The sequence below is a fragment of the Rattus norvegicus genome, chromosome 8 (assembly GCF_021556685.1).
Source record: "Rattus norvegicus strain SHRSP/BbbUtx chromosome 8, alternate assembly SHRSP_T2T, whole genome shotgun sequence".
Classification (NCBI taxonomy): Eukaryota; Metazoa; Chordata; class Mammalia; order Rodentia; family Muridae; genus Rattus; species Rattus norvegicus.
In genome coordinates, this window is record NC_141541.1 from 53,699,344 (window position 1) to 53,720,522 (window position 21,179).

General features: G+C 51.6%; 1 protein-coding gene across 3 annotated transcripts in view; it reads left to right on the forward strand.

Moving 5' to 3' along the window:
* Dscaml1 (DS cell adhesion molecule-like 1) overlaps window positions 1-21,179 on the forward strand; it is a 316,941-nt gene that overhangs the window by 251,967 nt on the left and 43,795 nt on the right. For all 3 annotated transcript variants that reach the window (XR_015626613.1, NM_001108141.1, XM_087561891.1), the window contains 3 exon segments: window positions 17,140-17,339; window positions 17,689-17,785; window positions 17,893-18,021. Coding sequence is in view for 2 of the 3 variants with exons in the window: in NM_001108141.1 (NP_001101611.1) it covers window positions 17,140-17,339; window positions 17,689-17,785; window positions 17,893-18,021 (426 nt within the window). In the remaining variant the exon portion in view is untranslated.

Genomic DNA, 21,179 nt, shown 5'->3' on the forward strand with positions numbered 1-21,179 from the left:
TTCTAGTCTTCCCACTTATCCTAGAAGTTTACTCCCACCTTACAAACCTCATAAAACTGTCTTGAATAATACAGACGCTGAGGCTAAAGAGAAGCGCATAGGGGCCACACAACCCTGTAACTCTAACACTAGGGACAGTGTCTGAATTCCCTAGCTAGAGCCACCTTCATGGCCCTGGAAGCCACTGTTTATCTGCTGTCCCGGTGTTCTGTTAAGCACCACAGCAGCAGCAGCCATGCATTGATAGGTACATACAGCCTTATTAAACCATATTTACCCTATCTATGAAGATGATGTAATAGTCTGGGGCTCAGTCTGTATCCAGCCCTTCATGTATATGAGGCAGCCAGCGTAGCCCGGACTGGACACAGGTGTCCCTCTAGAGTAGCTACAGAGAGCTGTAAGATCTGTGTGCAGTCTGCCCTGAACCTCCTGGGAGATCCCTCTATGAACAATCCTGGGCCTTCATCCAGACAGGGAAGCCCTGCCAGGAAATCGATGCTGAGGGAGCCCCCAGGCGGAATCCCCGAGCTGGGAGCAGCCTCCTCCCCACCATCAAAAAGCACTTTGTCCTTCATAAAGCCAGGCAATCAATCTACATCCCTCTGCCAGGGAGAGCCACAAGGGGAAGGCTCACCTGCTTGGGCCTGTCCTTCAAGTTCACACACACACACACACATACACACACACACACACACACACACACACACACACACACACACACACACACCTCCTCATGGTCAGCAGAAGGGCCAGCTCTTGGCACACGGAAGTTCACTGTGCCAGTGAGGTTGTTGCTCTGGGTCGTGTGGCTTTTCATAAGTACGAGGGGAGAGAGCAGCAAAGGGTACAGTGGTTGTAAGGTAGACTTTGTGGGAGGAGACATGGCTCAGGTAGGGCTGGACTTAAGATGAGTCACCTCACTTCTGAGAACTGTGATGCTCTGTGTTCACTGGGCCAGCCCTAAGTGAGGAAGCAGTTCTGGGGCATTAGGCCACTCTCTTCTGTTCTGCTCTGTCCTGTCCGGTCCTGTCCTCTCCTCTCCTCTCCTGTCCTCCTCCTCCTCCTTCTTCTCTCTCTCTATCTCTATCTCTATCTCTATCTCTATCTCTATCTCTATCTCTATCTCTATCTATCTCTCCCCTCTCTCTCTGTTTCTTTGTGTCTGTCTCTGCCTGTCTGTCTCTCTGTATGTCTATGTTTCTCTCTCTGTCTCTGCCTGTCTGTCTCTCTCTTGCACACACACACACACACACATGCACACACCACACACACACATACACACATAGGTACACACACATGCACACCACACACACACACACATACACATGCACGCACACACACACACCACACACACACATACACATGCACGCACACACACACACATGCACACACACACATGCACACCACACATACACAGGCACACACACCACACACACACACACAGGCACACACACACATGCACACCACACACACACACAGGCACACACACACATGCACACCACACACACACACAGGCACACACACATGCACACCACACACACACACAGGCACACACACACACACAGGCACACACACACACACACAGGCGTGCGTGCCATTCCTTACTCTGCTACATTCCCTCCCATCCCGGCCTGGCTCTCCCAACACCTTGTCCCAGCCATGCTGAGCCCTCAGACTACCCCAGTGCCAGTGGGAAGAAGGGGTAGATGATGCCAGGGATGTTTAAGGCCCAGGGCTGGCCATAGGCCGACCTCCGTCTGGGTGAGGGAGTCTGGCTGCCTCCATATAGCAGCCAGATAAGCCCATATGGCACCTGGCTGCTGGAAGATGCTCCTGTAAACAGCGATGGTGGAGCATGCGTGTGCCTGCTCTTCTCTGGAGCTGCTGTTCCTCTTCTACCGCTTCTGCACCTATGTGAGGCTCCAGGTTAGCCACTCGAGGTCCTGTCTCTCCTCCCTCTTATACTCTACCTATTCTGACCTTTCCTCCATCCATCTTCTCCTACTCCTCTGATTGCTACAGAAAGGGAAGAGGGGCACGGGACCTTCATAACCTGTGTGTGCACATGCGCACACACACACATAGGCACATGCACACATGCACAGTTTTACCAGTGAGTTGGCTGAATGAAGCTCAGTCATTTATGAATCCATTCTAAATCCCCCAATGCCACCAGCCCTCTTCCTGACCCACTTGCAGAGGCAGCCATCTAAAGCTTTGCTTGTATCTCTCACTTTTAGAGAATATTTGGCCTGATTCAGGCTTCATAAGTACCAGGTCTAAGCCTTCAGAAGCTAACTGACCTTTGCCCCCTCTGTCCCCAAGTAGAAGAACAAAAGAAAATGTGTCAGGGGGTGCATGATCTCCTAAAAAGTCATACAGGGCAAACTGGACATTTTGGCTGGGCCATGCTGAGGGCACATTCACATTCCTGACCTCATAGTGCTGACTGCTTGGGTCACTGAGCATTCACTGGACAGGAAATGGTGTTTGCTCCATGACCAGGAGAGTAGAGTAGACATCCCTGAGTTCAAAACCAGCTCTGCTACTTGAGAGCTATGAGATCGCAGACAGTGACCCCTGTGAGCCTGGTGTCCTGCTCTGTAAGCTAACAGTTGTCACACAGATGGCTTCCAACTTCACCATTTCAACCTTTATCATGAGGTAAAAGTAGTACACAGTCAGTAGCAACTGTACCCCAAAATTCAAATTTTTTAAGCTAATGGTATTATGGTCCAGTATTCTTTCGCAATGCTAGGTAATGGCAGTGACAGATACACCCACTTGACCACTGGTCATGAAAGTAAACAAGAAACATGCCTGTCTACTGTCCTAAGGTAGGAAGCTCAGAGGAGAGCTCCTGATGCATACTGTGTTTAATTTTCCTGCCCTCCCTCGCCTTCCTGCTCCACCAGACACATCTGGTTAAGAGTATTCAACATATTTTAACTTAAGGTATTTCCAACTTACTATAGGCTCCTCGAGGGTCACACTGTTGTGAATGGGGGGCAGAGAGTGTGTGTACTTTTTCTCACTAGTGAGGTTTCAATGAGACTATGCATTGACAACGGTTTATACAGTGCTTGACATGGGTTTTCATCTGACTGTTGTTAGCAGCGGTTGGCTTGAGGCTGGAGAAGCCATGATGAGGCACAGAGCTCCTGTTCTCGGGGGCTTTAAGTGGCAGGTTTGTAGACAGATGGTAGATGGATAAAGGGGACTATATGAGCAGAACCGAGTCATATACTAATGGGACCTCTGAAGTCCCACAACCAGCTATCTGTAACAGACCCTGGGGTGCTGGTGACACGGCTCAGCCAAAATCAAAGAGCTCACAGCGAGAGAATCCACAGTGGTATTGGCCAGACCAGGGAGCCAGAGCTCTGGTGTCCATGGGCAGGAAGAGGCTAGAGTCCCTATTTTGGGACCTCTGAAGTCCCACAACCAGCTATCTGTAACAGACCCTGGGGTGCTGGTGACACGGCTCAGCCAAAATCAAAGAGCTCACAGCGAGAGAATCCACAGTGGTATTGGCCAGACCAGGGAGCCAGAGCTCTGGTGTCCATGGGCAGGAAGAGGCTAGAGTCCCTATTTTAAGAGGAGTCAGTGTCCTGAGCCCTTTCAGCCTTCTGGGTTCCCATCTGACTGAGCAGCATGCACATGAGAGTGGATCTTACTAACTCCTTTTCCCTTTGAGACCTCACAGGCCTCGGGACTACTGTCAGGTCCCTGGGAATCCCATAACACGGTCCAAATAACATTTAAAACCATCCAGCCCGGCCAGGGTGCCAAGGGTTTGGAGAAACAGGAAATTAGTTGTCCAAGTCCTTGGACATCCCAGAAGACCATCCCAAGTAGCCTCCACTCCTCTTTGATCCCCCAGTCATCGTATGGCTAAGCTCATAAGTCCCAGAACTCAGACCTGCCCCTTCACATGGGGTACTTTACCATCCTTTCTCTCCACATTCTCCCTGGGAAACTAGCAACAGTTCCTTACCACAGAATCTGAGATAGTGAATGAGGTCATTGGGTCACATCACTGTATCCACAGATTAGACTGTCAGCCACCCCTTCCTTCCTTCCTTTCCTTCCTCTAGGTCTCAGTTTCCTCACCCATATAGTCAGAATCCACCCATAAAATCAGAATTCACCCAAACTAGAAATCCCAGTCCTTATTTGAGCCATGTCACCTCTAGCCCGGCCAGCAGTGGCTCCAGGGGCCTTAGGAGTCTTCCCAGAGCGCCAAGCTGTTGTCTCCCAGGACTTGATTGAAAATAAACTTACTTAGCAGGAGAAAAATTTCACATCCATGGGGCTACCTTTAATCTCCTTTTTAAATTAAAAAAGAAAGAAAAAAGTGAGCACGAGAGAGAGACAGACAGACAGACCAACAGACAGACAGACAGACAGACAGAGACAGACACACACAGAGAGACAGATACACAGAGAGAGACAGAGAGACAGACAGAGAGACAGAGACAGAGACACGAGAGACAGAGACACAGAGAGACAAAGAGACAGACACAGAGAGACAGACAGACAGACAGACAGACAGACACACACACACACACACACACACACAGAGAGAGAGAGAGAGAGAGAGAGAGAGAGAGAGAGAGAGAGAGAGAATGACCAAATGGAGAAGGCAGTTCCTGCTCCACCTGGCACACAGAGGCAGAGAAATCATCTTCAAAGAGAATTCTTCAGTGAGAGGCAGGTACAAAGCCAGGCCGCTCTTCAGGGTGGGAGGGACTAGCTATTTTGAAGCCACAATCACATGGCAGGGCCCCCCAAGAACTCCTGGCCCTCATCTTTATTAGACAGGTGCTCTTCCTGCCCCTGACTCCCTTCCAACTCTGATGGCTCCAGTGACTGGGCCACAGACAAAGCTCATGGCCAATTAAACCCAGAAGGGTTCTTTGTTTGCTCTGAGTTTTGGTTTGTTTGTTTAGCAAAATGTCAGGCCAATTAAAGTGAGCTCCAAGAGCCCTCAGCTTCCACACACCTGCATCACAGGAAGTCAGAGGAAGGAACCAGACCCTCATAGAGGTGGGCACATGGAGGGAGCTAGCCTGACCCAAGGAAGTCAGTAGATGAGCTTTCCTGCCATAGCTGACGGCTGGTCCCAAGGTCAGGGTACAAAATTTGAGGAAGCACAGTCAACTCTATGATCTGTAGTCCAGGTCAGTTCCTGTTCAAATGAAAACAACTCTTACTAGACAGAAGAGGTGCGTTCATTGACCTGGTGGTAGGACTGATGCCCTCCCCCAAAGACAGGAGGCAATGAACCAAAGGAACCAACCGGAGATCACAGACCCTTGTCCAGATCACACATCTGGTACAGACTTGGATGCCCCATGCCTCCATCCAAACTACCCAATGCCTTTATTTTGTTTTATTTTGTTTAATGGGTATGGCTGTTTTTCCTGCATGTATGTCTGTACATCACTTGTGTGCCTAATGCCCACCTAAACCAGGGGATGCTGGACCCACTGGAACTGGGGTTACAGGGAATTATAAACTACCATGTGGGTACTAGATATTGAACCTTAGTCCTCTGAAAGATCAGCTAACGCTCTGAACCCCTGAGCCACCTTTCTAGTCTCCCCAATACCTCTTTTGATGTCTCTCCTCCTTTGCTTGGGCCCTCAGCCTGAATGAACTATTTGCAGTTCACATAAATAATGCCAGGACACCCAGTTTGGGATGTCACACACGTAATGCACCCCCCTTGGAACAGATGATAAACTGAGGCACAGAGTGATCTAGCAGAAGAGTAGCCCAGGGTCCTCCTGTGTGTTCACTGGTGGTGAGGCCAAACCTTCACTATCTCTGAGTTACTTAGGGTGAGAGCTCATCTGTCCTCCCTCTGTATGAACTGCATCTCCGGCACCCGCACAGACCAGACCTCCGTCCAGTCTGGCACTGAGTGCTGGGAATGAGCAGCCTCTGCTTGCAGGTCTGGTCAGGCTGGTGTCTTAGGTGGCTCCCAGACTCTTCCTGTGAGCTCCCGAGAAGCTGAAAGAACAGGGCTGATGCTCGGCCAGATTTGCTAGCAGCCTGGAGAGTAGACAGACAACTGAGTCGTGAGCAGGACTCGGGGCCAACTGAGCCACCACCCCCATTTGCAAACATAATTGTGGGATTTGGGGGGTTTTCAGTGGCTCTTTCTCCTCCTGGGCTATGGCCATTGGTCAGCCTCCACCTCGCAGCCTCGGGGTGACCTGTGCCAAGCCAGGGGGGAATCTTCTGTGCAGGCAAGGACAGAGGACTCCTGGGATGTTGGTGAGAGAGGAAGGGAGCGATGATTTCCGTGGCAATGATTAGCCAGTGGCCTCTCTGGCCTTATTGATTTCCAGACTTCATAGAGTAAGGAGCGACACTGTGTCTCGTGCTTCATCAAGCAGAAGTGAGGACAGGCTGTAACTTCCTTTGCCCCTGTGCCTTCTTCACAGAAGCGCAGGGAGTCGGCAGCCTCCAAAGACACAGGGAAGACAAAACAAGCATCCAGAGATCGGGGAAGGGCCTGAGCAGGATACCTGCTCCCAATGCTGATGCTCGTACCCTGGCTACTGAGACATGGGGGCCTTACCTCATTTACTTCCTCTCGCCCCCAAGCCTGAATGAATGGGTTCCTGGTCCTGCCTTCCAGAAGCCATAGCCCAGATGTTTCGGGAGGCAGGAGAGACAATATCTCTCAACCAGCAAAATGTAGACCAGCTGGCTGACCTCATGGCACTAATAGGGTCATTGGAACAGCAGCAATCTGTCACATCCCCATCCCAGCCACACTTCTCATCAGCATAAGAACCCAGGTCTTTACAGATGGGAGGCTTTGCTGAGGAGATGTGGTCCCGCTCACTCAATTTCCTCTCCCTGTTTGTCTCCAGGTGCCTCACCTGGGCCACTCCTCAGAGGTGGGGAAAGATGACATGTTATTATTACTCCCCTGCCCCTGAAGTTCCCATGACCACAGCACTGAAGAGTTTCCAAATGGATCCCAGTTCCAAGGTGTCGCTCAGGGCAGCTCAGATGAGACTCAGGATCCAGGCATCCTGCGCGCAGGGCTCTACGTGGTAGGGAAAGTGATGCAGCAAAGTAGGCCGAGAGCTGAGAAGCGCCTTTAACCTTTGCCCTGGGAAGGAAGCCCAGAGCTGCTCCCCAGTAGTGAAGAAAGGCCCTCTGGGTGGATGCAGTTATATCAGACAAGCCATGTATGTACCCGCTGAGCAGCCCTCCTCTAACCCTATGCCAAGGTCTGTACACTTCCCTCCTTTCTGCCGCTAACAATATATATAGACACAGGCTGGCTAAGTGCTAAGTAAAAGGAGTTTATTTGGATTCATAAACCTAGAGGCCCAAGACAGGGTGGGACATATGAGAAACAGCTTGTAAATGTGCAAATGGCTACTCGTGTGTGTGTATCCCTTCATCCCCTTAAAACTCCACAAAAATTCAATCATTGGCCCTACTTGCCCTGACGATCTACTCAGGATCACCTCCTCAAGGGCACACCTATAAATGCCACAGTCAAAAATCAAGAGTCCACCCCCCGGCCCCCAGACACTCATGTGAGACTATGGTTTCCACAAATGAACACCGGAGAGACACGCTCCAGTTGTATCCAAAACTCAGCAGTCTTCAACAGGGAAAGGTGAGGCTAAGTCTCCATCGCGGCCCCCAGGCATTACTGATTACAAAGCTACAAGCCTCTAGGAGAGGAGGCATAGAAGTGGGCTACAGAGTGGCCCTGAGGTGTGAGCGTGATCTCCTCTAGGGTAGCGATGGCATAGGACCCTGAGCAGGGACTGGAGAGGAAGGAAGACTTCAAAGGAACAGTGCCAAGCATTCGTGACCTGGGAGGAAGGTAAGAGCTTGAGGCTGAAGAGAAGAAATGGCATAGTGTTAGCCACAAAGATGACAGGGATGGAGAGGTAGCATGGTTGCTATGACAAAGTCGAGGTGATTGACTAGCCTGGGGCAGCACACTGGGTGACATTTCTGTGTAGAGCTGGATGCTAGCCTTCAAGACCCTTCGGGACTCAATTCACTCTGGAACTAGCTGGTCATCTTCCTGACCTAGAAGACAATCAAGACTTATGGACCAAGTACAGAGTCCCCCGTGCGCTGTTTGCTGCTTCCAGAACTGCCTCAGTTTCCCCTGGCTGCTCCAACAAATACTACCAACTAAGTGCCTCAGAAACACTACAGACTGCTTCTTTCACAGTCCAGAGAGTGTGACACAGGGTGACACTAGCCCTGTGCTTGCTCCCCTGAGGCTCCCTGGGGAAACATCCTGGCTTCTTTGGGGATAACAGCAAGTCATGGGTTCCTTCAGGTGCAGAAACGTCTCTGCAGTTTCTGCTCTGATTGCCATACAGCTTTCCCCTGTCGGGTCCTGTCATCTTCTCTGTGTATCTTCTTAGCTAAAACCAGCATGGCCACCTCACACTTTGATTAGGAACCACATCTCCCATGACTGGTGACTTTCAGGAACTTTCTTGGCATGCCACAGCCATCTTGCCCTGACCACAAACAGTGTCTTAGCCAAAACTCTCTCGTGGTCAAGGTCCTCAAGCCCATCCTGTGCTCACAACTCCACAGCAGGGGTCAGCAAGCTAGGCCTAGAGTCAAACCTAGCCTGTACCTGCATAGCTAGTGCCAGGCTGTATCCCTCCTTCCTTCCTGATTTACTGCTTGTGGCTTCTTTGGTGGTGCAATGACCAGCTAAGCCTAGGATGCTATGGCCCTTTCCAGGAAACGCTTGCAACCCTAGCCCCTAGGTGTTCTCAGCAATGACCCAGAACACCTTCCCCTAGTAGCCAAAGAGAAATGTTCATGTCTCCTGTTTCTGAAAGGATTCTGTCAGTTCCAAGCCATCTTTAACCATCACTGCCACCACCACCCCCCCCAAACCTCCTAGGGCTGTGGGGGAGGGGTTTAATGAGCTAATTCGTGGAGAGCATTAACCACGGTGCATGCACATAATCAGCATTCAATAAATGTTAGCTATTATTATTACTGTCTTTTTTTCCCCCAGCACTCTCAGTAGGGAAAGTGGGTCCCCATCCCCCACTCCACTCCTGATCTTGCATCCCTTGGCCAGAAGCCAAGGGAGAAAGTGACTGCCCCATTTTATAGCTGGACAGAGAAAGGTCTGGTGGGACCGAGGGCATCATTTTTACCCTCCATGCCTCAGACACAGGCCTGAGGTTTGAGGCTACAAGGTCTCACACTTCTCAATGACCCAGAGCTCAGCATCCTTTGCTTGTGCACTTGCTCTTCCTGGAGTCCTGATGCCTGCATCCTTGAACTGTGGACAGCTTGAGTCTTGGGGGGCCTGCAGCTCCCCACTACTCCCTGCCTGTTCACCAAGGCAGGGATGGCTGCTACCACACAATTTGAACCAATCTCACACTTCAGGTGGAGCTTGCCTAATCAGGGGCGACAGGAAGCCAGAGCGGGTGCAATCAAATTAACAACGCCATGGCCTAGCTCTTTAAGAACAGGGAAACAGGGAAACAAAGCAGGCACCAACCAGAAGGTACCCCCTCCCAAGCTGTCCCAGGGGACGCTTGCAGAACTGGGCTGCCACTGAGGCTGAGCTGAGTGACTGAGTAGAAACTGCTCCCACCTCCCCAAGTGCCAACGATGCCCCTTTGTGGTGGCTTATCTCACACTGCCAAGCAGGTCCTGTTCTTGTCAAGGAGCTTGTTAACACGGAGGGAAACACGGGCTTTGTGGGGAGGGAGAACACACTGGGTTTGAGGGAAAGGAATCCCCCACCCTGCAACCTCTCAGGCTGCATGTAATCCTTTTGAAAACAAAAGGCTTGAGAGTCTCAGAGAGAGGAAGAGGAGAAGGAGGAGGAGGACACTTTCTCCCCTGACAGGTTGGGTATACAGAGCTCAGAGCTCTGCTCCAGGGCACCTGCTATCTCTGAGAGCTGTCCACCAGAGGGCAAAGAAGGGGGCTGCCAGAAACCCATTTCATCTCCCTGAGACATTTTTTCAACAGAAAGACCTGGGAGATTAAAGTTGCGCTGTCAGAAAGACTTCCTAAAAAAGCCAAGGCCCTCCCTGGGTGGTAGTAAAGACTGACTTTGTTATCATACTTCTAATTGTGGTGGGTTTGAGGACTTTCTGCCTGAGGCAAGGGAAGGACCAGGAATCTGACCCTGTGGTACTATACCCTAGCCGTGTAAAGACCACCAGGCTGAGGGTGTTTCCACCCAGACCCATCATGTTACAACCTCTAAGGGTGGAGTCTATACCATGGTAAGTTTCTTTTACTTTGAGGGTTTTGTTCGTGCGAAGACGGGGTCTCTTGTAGCACACAGTGGCCTCAAACTCACTATATAGCTGGAGGGGACCCTTTATTTCTGATCTTCCTGCCTCCTGGGCCACTTTGCCCAGTTTATGTGGTGCTGGGGATTAAACCCAGGGCCTCACACATGCTAAGCGCGACCAACTGAACTACATGTCCCATGATGAGTTAGTTATTAAGCTCCGTAATAATTCTCCAGTGTCAACAGGTATGAAAACTTCCTGGACCATCCCTAGAACACCCATCTGGGAGAGCATCCTTGGTTCTCAATTTCTAAGCCAGTCCTCTGTCCCCAAGTCAGCCTTCACCACAGCTCTGGCATATTAGTGCCAGGCACCTATTTCGATGGCCCCTAAGCTCTGCCCCACCCTGTTCCTCTGTCCCATGTCACAGGGCCGGTAAGTTCCCAAATGCCCTGAAGCAGACTCTGACTAGCTGTGTGACCATAGTCTATTTACTTCTCCAAACCTCAGTTTCCCCATCTGTGAGGATCAAATATCTTCATTCCCAGTGCCTGGTGCATAGTAAGCCCTCAGTCAAATCGAGTTTTCTCTGTGACTGGCACCCAGGAGCCTCATTGTCAACCACTCAGACTCCGACAAGCCAAGCGGCCTTTGTCTTCCGTTTCTTCCCGCAGGGCAGCGCTTCTCTACTGGGGATTCATAGCCGAAGCTTCCTTCCCTAGTGGCTTGAGGACTGTCAGAAAAGGCAGCTGAGCTCCTGTCACCATAGAGGAGAGGGAGGGAGCAAGGTACAGAGAAAGCCTGCTTCATAGTCCCTACTCCTGCACCAGCAGTAGACCCAGCCCTTAAGGACTGGCCTCTGCCCCCACACACCCATCTACCTCCTATCTTCTGCCTTCTCCTGGACTCCCCCCAAAAGTCATCCAGGGGTATGTTGGGGTGCAACCAGGAAGGAGGAGTCTGGGCTAACACTAAAGAAAGGGGCATGGTGAACTGTTAGAGGCTTGATCTCCTCCTTACAGATCATCATGGTGTGACTTCAGGCAGATTGCTTAACCTCTCTGAGCTTCCACACTGGCAAGGTAGGGGGAAGGGGGAAGAGATCCTAAACTAGCTTCCTTTGACACAAGGAATGAGGTGCTCTTCAAAACCTAATGCAGTGTTCTGCAAACTTAAGGAATAGACCCATCCCTGCCTAGGAAATGCGACCTGGGGAAAGGGGGAAGGAGCTGAGCTGGAAAGTGAGGTAGGAGCCAGGTTGGCAAGGTTTAGTCCACAGTGTAGTGTCTTAGAACTCTAGAGCCTACATCCCGGCACTTGGGAGGCAGAAACAGGTAGATCTCTGTGAGTTCGAGACCAGCCTGATCTATAGAGTGGCTTCCAGGACAGCCAGAGAGACTGGAAGAGTGACCCTGTTCCAAAAAAGAAAAAAGAAAAAAATCTACCTCTGAGCCCGAGAGTGATGGCAAAACATGTGGGTGCAGAGATGGGAGCGTCCGTCTCATGGTGTTTTAAAAATCTATCAGCCTCTCACATCGAATTAAAATGTAAATAGCAGCTGTCCAGGCAGGACCTCAGGGGCAGCAGGAGCCAGCCTGAGAGTAATTTCACAGACGGAACCGGTAACATCGGATTCTGACAACTGTCCTGTTTTTGAAATTGATTTCCTCTCTCCTGGGCTGGCAGCCCTGGAGGCCCTGGATCTCAGGAAGCATGGCTCTCTGCAATCAGTGGCCCTCTATTCTAGGTCCCCCTCTGTGTCTGCTGCACCCGCCTGTAAGGCCCCATGGGAGCAGGAGAAGGAGGAGACCATTTAGGATTTAGAGCCTCAGTCCTAACTAGCAGTGGCTGGAGTCCCATGAGCCATCAATGCTGCCTGGGAGTCACAGAGGACCACAGAACTTCCTTTTCGTGGATATGCGCCAGGTTAGGGCCCACAGAGACTTCTATCCAGGAGTCTCCCCATTAGACCCAGGATGCAGCATGCAGGAGAGCATGTCCGCTGGGGAGCCTTGCCGGAGAAGTGTCTGCATGTGATAGTCATGGAGTCAGGGAATGACTTGGAATCTACCAGGTTGCTGCTGTGCCCTCTACCAACATTTGTCCCATGTTGGGCACTCAGTATCACTTAATGGCATAGGGATGGAAAGCTGAAAGCAATGGGCCTGCTGTCCACAAGTCTCTCAGGGTCACCTCCCCATCTAAAGGGAACAGCACGACAATCCAAGGCTGTCATTAGTATATCCACCCAGGACTCTATCCTCTGCCTAATCATTCCCACTTCTGTCTGGGTTCCTAAAACTCCGGTTCTTCCCTCCCTTCCCAGGGTCCTATGCCAGGGCTGCACCAGCAAGCACAGAGGCCACACATTAGTGACAACCCAATCCCATTTCTGAAAAACAGAGTGCACGCAAGGAGGGCAGGGAGGCAGATGGTGAGAGACAGCCAGCTCTGTCACCACAGCTCAGGGCGAATAGCCCCTGCTGGAAGCCTCAGGTTTCTGTCTGAAGAATGGGTCTAATGAGACTCACTTCCTGTGGTTGGCATCAGGAGAGCCTAGCCAAAGTGAAGCAGTTGCTTTAGGCAACCAGAGCGCTATAGGTGCCAAGGAGGCCATGGAGCTAGAAAGGGAGCAGGAGGGGACTGGGCCTCGCTATAGGGGACAATAGCTCAGAGTCCCTCTGAGGAGGTCACTCGTGGAAAGCACACAGAATATGCTGCCATATGGCATGCTTACCACTGCAGAGGACCACGGAGGGCATGTGTGCGTGCGTGCGTGCGTGTGTGTGTGTGTGTGTGTGTGTGTGTGTGTGTGTGTGTGTGTGTGTGTGTATAGACAACGTATACAGAGGAAGTATCGACTCATGGTTCCCTCAGTTAAGCAATCACACCAGGGCCTTGGCATATAGGGGAGAAACCCCACTGGCTCACATGTAATGGCACCGTGTAAATGTGCAAGAATACGAGAAAGACTGCTTGTGATGGTCTGTCGAGATATGTCTTGGAGTCCCTCCCCCTGCCCCTCTCTTCCTCCCTTCTCCTCTTCCTTCTCTGTACTTCCTCCTCCACCTTCTCCACATCCTCCTTCTGCTTTGTGGCCCTCACTGTACTACTCAAACCGTCTCGAACAATCCTCCTGCCTCAGCAACCCAATAGCTGGGGCTACAGATGTACTCCACTGTGCTCAGCATTCCCCCCTCTTTTCAGGGGCGCTTCTGCCTGCTATCGATCGGAGTGACCTTGGGGCGAATGGCTTCCCTAAAGAGCCTAAGTCTCTTCCCTTGTACAGAATATTACAAGTTGTAATCCTACCACTCATTTAACTCAGTATCAACATACATCACCAGTATAAAAACGTAAGTGAGCTGTCTTATGTCCCTCGTCTCTTTACATTTCTGAAGTCTGCTGTCTGTTTTACATTTATAGTGCCTCTCAATCAGCCCCGCCATGTTTCAGATGCTCAGCAATGCGTGTGGCTGACGGATACAGTGCGGTCGAGTGGGTCTTTATCTGGGCACTGTGATTCTGTGGAATCATCTACCAGAAACATTTTAATCCAGAAGTTTGGTGCATGTGGGCCTAGTTAATGCTTCCCTCAGAGCTGGCGTGGGACACGGGTGACTTGTGAGTGGAAATGGAGCCTGATAGGGCAGGTGCCCTACGAGTACCCATATGTTTATTGTGCCCCCACAGCCGTTCTGTGGGACACAGGGACACCAAATTTAATGTGTTGGAGGCCTACAAAGCTGGTAGGGACAAGTCTGGAGGTCAGGCCTCCTGGCCCCCAAATTCTTCAAGCTCCGCTCCTCTTCACCTTCAATGGCTTCCTTGAGCTAGCAGTCAGGAGAGCCCTAGGGTGTGGTGCCGGGCACTTGTTACTGTAAAAGCATCCAGCCAACCGGACGATGGGCAGCCAGCCCCAGATGTGGTTGCTATGCAGGGCTGAGGAGCCGAAGATCTCTGGAGACACTGCTGTCCCTGATTGTCCATAAGTCTGTCTCTGGGTAACCCGGCTTGGAAACACAAGTGACCCGAAGCAGAGGCACAGGCTGTACGCTGCTCAAAGGTGCGGCACCCACAGGGTGAGTGGGATCTGACACGGGGTCTGTGCTCTGATTGGCAAGGTGCACGCCCCAGCATGAAGTCGTGTCTGGATAGAAGGTGTCTTGACACAAGGTACTGGAGGCCTGCATGGAAGGCAGAGCCCAGATGAGCAAGCTTCTCACCATGGCTCAGAGCTGAGATGTTTTCCCTGGGACTATTCCTCCCTGTCCCCCTCCCCTTCCAGACTTTACCCTGTGCAAAGGCTAAAGCTGCCCCCATCCTCCTTTTTCTACACACACACACACACACACACACACACACACACACACACACACGCAGAGTCATGAATAAGATCACCTCTCCCCCATCTACCTTAGGCCCTAGACCCACCCAGGGATTCAGATCCAGGCCTTGCTCATTCCCTGCGGGAATTGCAGAAACAGCTGCATCGCCCCTACCCTAGCATTCCCACCCTCCCCGTAAAACATGGAGGCATCTGCAGTGCAAGGCTCGACTTGTCGATGTAAAATCTCACTCTATATTCCACCCAGGTTTATACGAGTGAATTATGCAAATCTTTGATGGAAAAATATTCCTGCGCACATCCTTGAGAGTGTAAAACCTTAGTCAATAATTCATACTTGGATGTCTCTGACTGCAGGCTTTTTCTTCATTATAACTTACACCTCGTTATTTGTCTTTCGCGTTTTATTGTATATTCTGGTGTAATGCTGTGCATTATAAAGTTTATCTGCTTCGTTATTTGATGAGCCTGGACTAGAGGAATGTGCTAAGACATTGGTACGGGGCCTGGGGCTAGGGCTGCCCCCAGCCCCACCCTGCATCAGATCGACACATGGAGGCCTCAGAGGGAATAGCTGGCTGTGAGGTGTAATCTCGGGGAGCCTGAGGGAGCAGGTGCTGTCCTCCACTTGTTCAAATCATCCCTCCACCCTCAGTTGGTAGCTGAGATTAGACCCCTCCAGGTCCACTCCTCCTTTCTCCTTTCTGCTGTCTGTGAAGAGTTAGTTGGAAAGACCAGTGTCTCCGCTAGCCATTAAAGTGGGAAGGGGGGTTAGGGCTGGAGAGTGACTTGGTTGCAAGAGAACCTGAGTTTGATCCCCGAAACCCAGCTGAGCATGATGGCATCACTGTAACCCCAGCACTGGGGAAACAGACAGTGGAATCCCTGGTCAGACTGGTTGGCCAAATTGGTGAGCTCTGAGTTCAATAACTGACATCAATCTGTGGCCTCTTCCTGGGCTCTGGGGTACACACACACACACACACACACACACACACACACACACACACACACACAAGCACAAGAAAACGGGAGGAGCCATTGGAAGGGAGCAGGCTTTATGTCAGTCAACCAAGTTTTGAGACAAGAGAAGACAGGGTCTCTTTCACCCACCATCGCACTAACAAGCCAGTGATGGTCAACCGTGAGCTGCTCTGTGATCTGCAGAACCCACTGTGAGCAGACTCCACATCCTAGGCCTTAGAGAAAGGCTCCTGGCGAGTGTGGACTGTGCCTTCTCATACATTTCTAGAAACACTCCTCAGATGTCTCCCCTGATCCTGTTGCCCACAATTAGCTCTATCTTCCCAGTCCCCCCATTTGGGATGTCAGGAATGTGTTACCCAAGGTGTGGCACAGTGCTTCATGGTCAAGTGGGAGCCCAAGGGTGTGGACCAAGATTCAGAGATTCTGCCCATCCTCCCTCCCTGTTTCTAGTCAAGACACGTAAGTCCATAGTGGGCCCAGCTGTTGGTAAAGCCCCTTGTCATGCGAGTGGAAAGGGCATCTTAGGGACCACTCAGGGCCTTGGCCCTGCCTGGGTGAAACCACAGGATCAGCAGGTGGGGCAGGGAGGGTGGACCCTCCTATTGCCGCTAGAAGTTCTTTCATAATGTCCCTACCAGGCATCCCCTGGAACAAATTGGAGCTAAACACACCTCAGCCCCTCTGACAAGCAGAGACCCTGGCCTCAGAGCATGACCCTGAACCTGGGGTCCACAGAAGCCCCAGACATCTACAGAGATGATTCCATGGGGCCAAATGTTTGAGTGTGGAGAAATCACATCTTTTTGATGTTAGCCTCAAACTGAAATGTAGTGATTCCCAGTGAACATAAGCCACAAACCACAGCAGTGACAGTGTGTGTACCTGCCTGTATATGTGCACACGTGTGTGTGCATGCACGTGTGTGTGTGTGTGTGTGTGTGTGTGTGTGTGTGTATGACTGTCACCCATAGAGATGCACAGATATTTTCATGTCATATTTATTGTGGAACTCTCAGAATAGCCTTTGTGCTCACCACAGCTGCAAAAGCAGGGGTAATATAAGATAGTAATTATAAGGCCTGCCACCAGATCTCATCTCATAAAGTATGAGAGCAGAACATACCGGTGTGTGATAAACAATATTCAAAGTTTGCTTGTTAGTGTTTTTAATATTTGCATAACCGTATTTCAATATAACCGGCTTTCTTTGTAACTATGTCGCACATGTAAAATAAACTGGTGTCAATAGAAGGGTCCTGGAACTGAAAGGGGAAGGAGAGGAAAGTACCAGGCCTGGATACCAAGGGGCTTCAGGGACAGGTGAACAGGGTGCCCCTTCCTGGGAGGAAGTCCTCTGAGATTGAACAGCAAAGGGCAGAGCTTAGAGGTGGGACATCCAGGGTAGCCAGGGGTGGAACAGAGCGAGGGACAGAACTTCTGCCACACAAGCAACTCCCACCTCCCCCAGGCTGGTCTTGGAATATTCACATCCCCTTGCCTCCTCTTCCTCAGTCCCAGCCATGATCACGTCGCACCCCAACACCACTATCGCCATCAAGGGCCACGCCAAGGAGCTGAACTGCACTGCGCGTGGCGAGCGGCCCATCATAATCCGCTGGGAGAAGGGGGACACCGTCATTGATCCCGACCGTGTCATGCGGTATGCCATTGCTACCAAGGACAATGGCGATGAGGTGGTCTCCACGCTTAAGGTGGGTGCCCAGTCCCAAGCCTAGGGACACCGTCCATCTCTATCCAAGGGAGGCAAATGGGAGGCCGGAAGCCCTTCCCTGCCCCTTCTAAGGTACCTACCATTCCCACCCAAAAATTTCTGCACCAGAACCTCAAGTCTTCTTTCTGACAACCACAGCAATCTTTATGTGGGTTCCCAGTCTCTTTCATGACCCTCCTCCCTGCTTGAGTCCTCAGGGCACACATCCTTCTGCAAGGGGATGTCTTAGCTAGAACCCCTCTGAACCTCCCTCCCAGTCCCCCTAAATGCCCCCCTCTAAAATACCCTCCTGTCTCCTCCCTTTCCTCTTCCTACTGGTCATGTCTCAGCTCAAGCCAGCCGACCGTGGGGACTCCGTGTTCTTCAGCTGCCATGCTATCAACTCATACGGAGAGGACCGGGGTTTGATCCAGCTCACTGTGCAAGGTACATTCACCTGCCCACCCGCCCTTTCACCTTCTCTAGGGCCCAGAGGCCCACAGCCAAGCTGCCTGCTACTATCTCACCTTTGTTCCTCTTCTGTCACCGCCCAGAGCCCCCTGACCCCCCAGAGCTGGAGATCCGGGAGGTGAAGGCCCGGAGCATGAACCTGCGTTGGACTCAGAGATTTGATGGAAACAGTATCATCACTGGCTTTGATATCGAGTACAAGAACAAATCAGGTAGGTGCTGGGACAGATGCAGATGGCAAGGGTTTGCCCTCTGGGGCCTTTCGTGGCACACAGCCTGCCTGTGCCTCTCTGAAGGAGCAGCACCCACCTGCCACAGAATCACCAGCACCCGTCACGTGTACAGTCACTCCCCCAGAGAGAGGGGACAATGGCTAACTTCGGGAGCTAGGGTAGAGACTGAGATACACCGGTGGCAGGGAAAGATCGGTCCCGCCCATAATAATAATTACTGTCTTATTGGAGCATGATTCTCACTCACGGTCTGACTTAGAGGTGTTTAGCGTCAAGTGCTCTGTGGGGATGTCATGGGTTTGCGGGGTCACCTGGACGGTCTTGGTTTAGGAAGGCAAGTGGGTTGGAGATCAGTGCTATGGGATCACTGGGTCCCTACTCCCAGAGACCTTCCCTAGAGCTGCCTTCTACAGCCCCAGAAGCTCTATGCTGCTGCCAAATCACTGCGAGGCACTGTGACGTGCCCCAGTCTAGCTATAGACAGACGCCCAGGGATCATCACATTGAATGCCAAGAAGAAATACACCTGCCAAGGATCATCAGGAAGGGCCCTGCCTGGTCTTTGGTGGACACCTCTCTAAGCGACGTCTGGAGGACTAACTGACAGAACACGCTGCCTGCAGAGAAAACAGAAGCTCGGAGCCAGGCAAGGAGCAGCTTAGGCTCCACAGACCCCATGCACGGGCACTACACTATGGCCGCCGGTGTGCTTTGGAGCAGGGATAGGAGGACAGCCTTCAAGCTGAGCTTCTGCTCTGTGGAACCATGTCTGAGCTCCCAAGAGGCTGGAACAGCATAGCTCCCACCCCCTACCCCCCGAGGATGGATGCATGCTAAAAGCTGACATCCAAGAGCAGAGCAAAGAGGCACTTGAAGTGCTGTAGATGGTAACGGTAGAGACAGCGGTGCAAGGAGGCTGGGTGTGTCTGACTCACATCCAGGCCTCTCGAGAAGCTGAGCACGAGCGTCCCAGAGGCACATGTCACTCCTGTGGGATGGTGCCCAGTCAGTGGGTAGCGGGTGCCCAGGAGATCTTGGCTCCCTGCTCCTGTGTTCTTTGTGACTGCTGCTCTGCCCTCCTCCCGGACTGCGCTGCTGCCTGTTCCCTAACTCGCCCCTTCCCCAGACGAACCTCTTGAATGAATGGAAACCCTTCCTAGGGCACTGCTTGGCTCAGAGGAGCCACACTCACTGAGAGCATCACCTAAGAGAGGCAGCCCGTGAAACTGGTATTCTTAAATATGTCCATACTACATCTCCCAACCCCATCCTCCTCTGACTCTTACTGAATAGAAGGGCCGTGAGGAGTAGGCTGGACGGGAGCGGGAAGGCTGGAGTAAAGCTTCACAGATGTCCCCTGCACACACAAGCCTTGCACACTTAGAGATCCAGAGGCCGGCTCCAGAAGAGCCCACCTACCCAAGCACCTGGCCCATCCTGGCACATTGGTGCAAGGGCTCCATGAGAACATTAGTTCGCTGTCACCGAGACAAAGGATGTGAGCACGGCGCAGTTTCTCGGTCTATAAAGTGGGTGCAGAATGAAGAATGTCTGATGGAGGAAGGTTGTGGAGAATTCTAGAAGCGGCTGGTGTAAGGCTAGAGGGAGCCCTTGGCAGCTGTACTCTCCCCTCCCCCGATAGCTCAAAAGCCTCATGTGGCAGTTTAGAGCCCCATGGGACTCACAGGCTGAAATTTATGTCTGTCAGTCAGCCACATGGACCGCGCGTGCCAATCTTCCCACTGCCCCCAGAATCATGCAAAAGTCATGTAGTAGAGAAAAGAGAATGAATTAGGAAGCAGAACGTTGCCCTTGGAGAGGGAACGTAACGGCCCACGCACGCGCACACACTTTCAGAACCATTACACAGCACTATCCAATCAAATGCAATTCACTGTTAACTGTGTTGCATGAGGACGGAGGGCTGTATCCAAGGGAACAGAAGAATGACTCAAAAGAAGGAAGTGGGCATGTGTGTGTGTGCACGCATGTGTGTGCTTATGTGTGCGTGCGTGTGCGTGTGCGCATGCATGTGTGTTATCTAATGTCAATCATTCCTAAAACTGTAGACTTAGAGTGACCAAATATCAGAATTGTGTGGCCTTTAGCAAGATTTCTAAAGCATCTTTGAGCATCTCTCTTCATTTTTCATAGAAGGTAGGGTGATTTTTGAGTCAAGATCCTGCCCTGAAGCCAGGCTGGCCTAGAACTCTCTGGAGGGCTCAGGCTGTCCTCAAACTTGCTATGTTCCTGCCTCAGCCTCCCAAATGCTAAGATTATGAGTGTGCAGTACCGTAAACAGAATTCTTGCTTTTCCTTTTGTTTTGTGGTGTTGGGGACTAAAGCAGCCAGGGCCTCTTAAAGGCTAGACAAGCTCACAAGCCTAACCCTTTGCAAAGTGGAGATGGGAATCCCTTATTCTCAGGGAAGTGATGAGGATGAATGGAACATGAAAACTTCCATGGCTCTCTTTTTGTGTCTTTGCCCCCCCACCTCCTGCCCCAGACCACACCCAAGCTGGGTCTCGACCGTCTGCTCACGATGCCCCGCACCTTGGCCAGGTTTTCTGCCACGTTGCTCATCATGTTAATTTTCCAAGGGAAATTACCAAGCCTGCCCTTTCTAAGCCACCATGTTCACGCTGTCTTTTCCCGGCCCCAGGCAGTAGAGTAATAATACATGAGTCTGAATGATAAATAGCACCGTCCACACAAATCTGTCAGACGGTGCTGTGCGCACTGAAAAATGCAGATGCCACATTTGCCTCTGCTCACCAAGCACAGGACAGGGGGACTGGCTTGTCTGAGGATCGCCCTCAAAGCCAAGAACACTGTCTTAGGGGCCAGCCAGCTTGGGGACTGTGCTGGCCCCATGGTAACATGGTTTCAAGTGTTGTTCTGTGGGAACTGAGGTGTGAGATGTTGCCATTTGCTGCTGTGACCCCCAAGAATCCCTGTGACACTGAGAGAGTGCCGTGCAGGAGGCGTGCTTTGGAAGTGGGACTCGAGGAGGAATCAGGTGCAGAGGCTGGATTCGTGTTCCCCTCAAGGCATCTTGTCTTCCCCTGAACCCTCTGCAGTGAAGTGGCATCTGGAACGGCCAAGGCCCAGGCTCCTCTCAGCGAGCAGCCTTCTGAG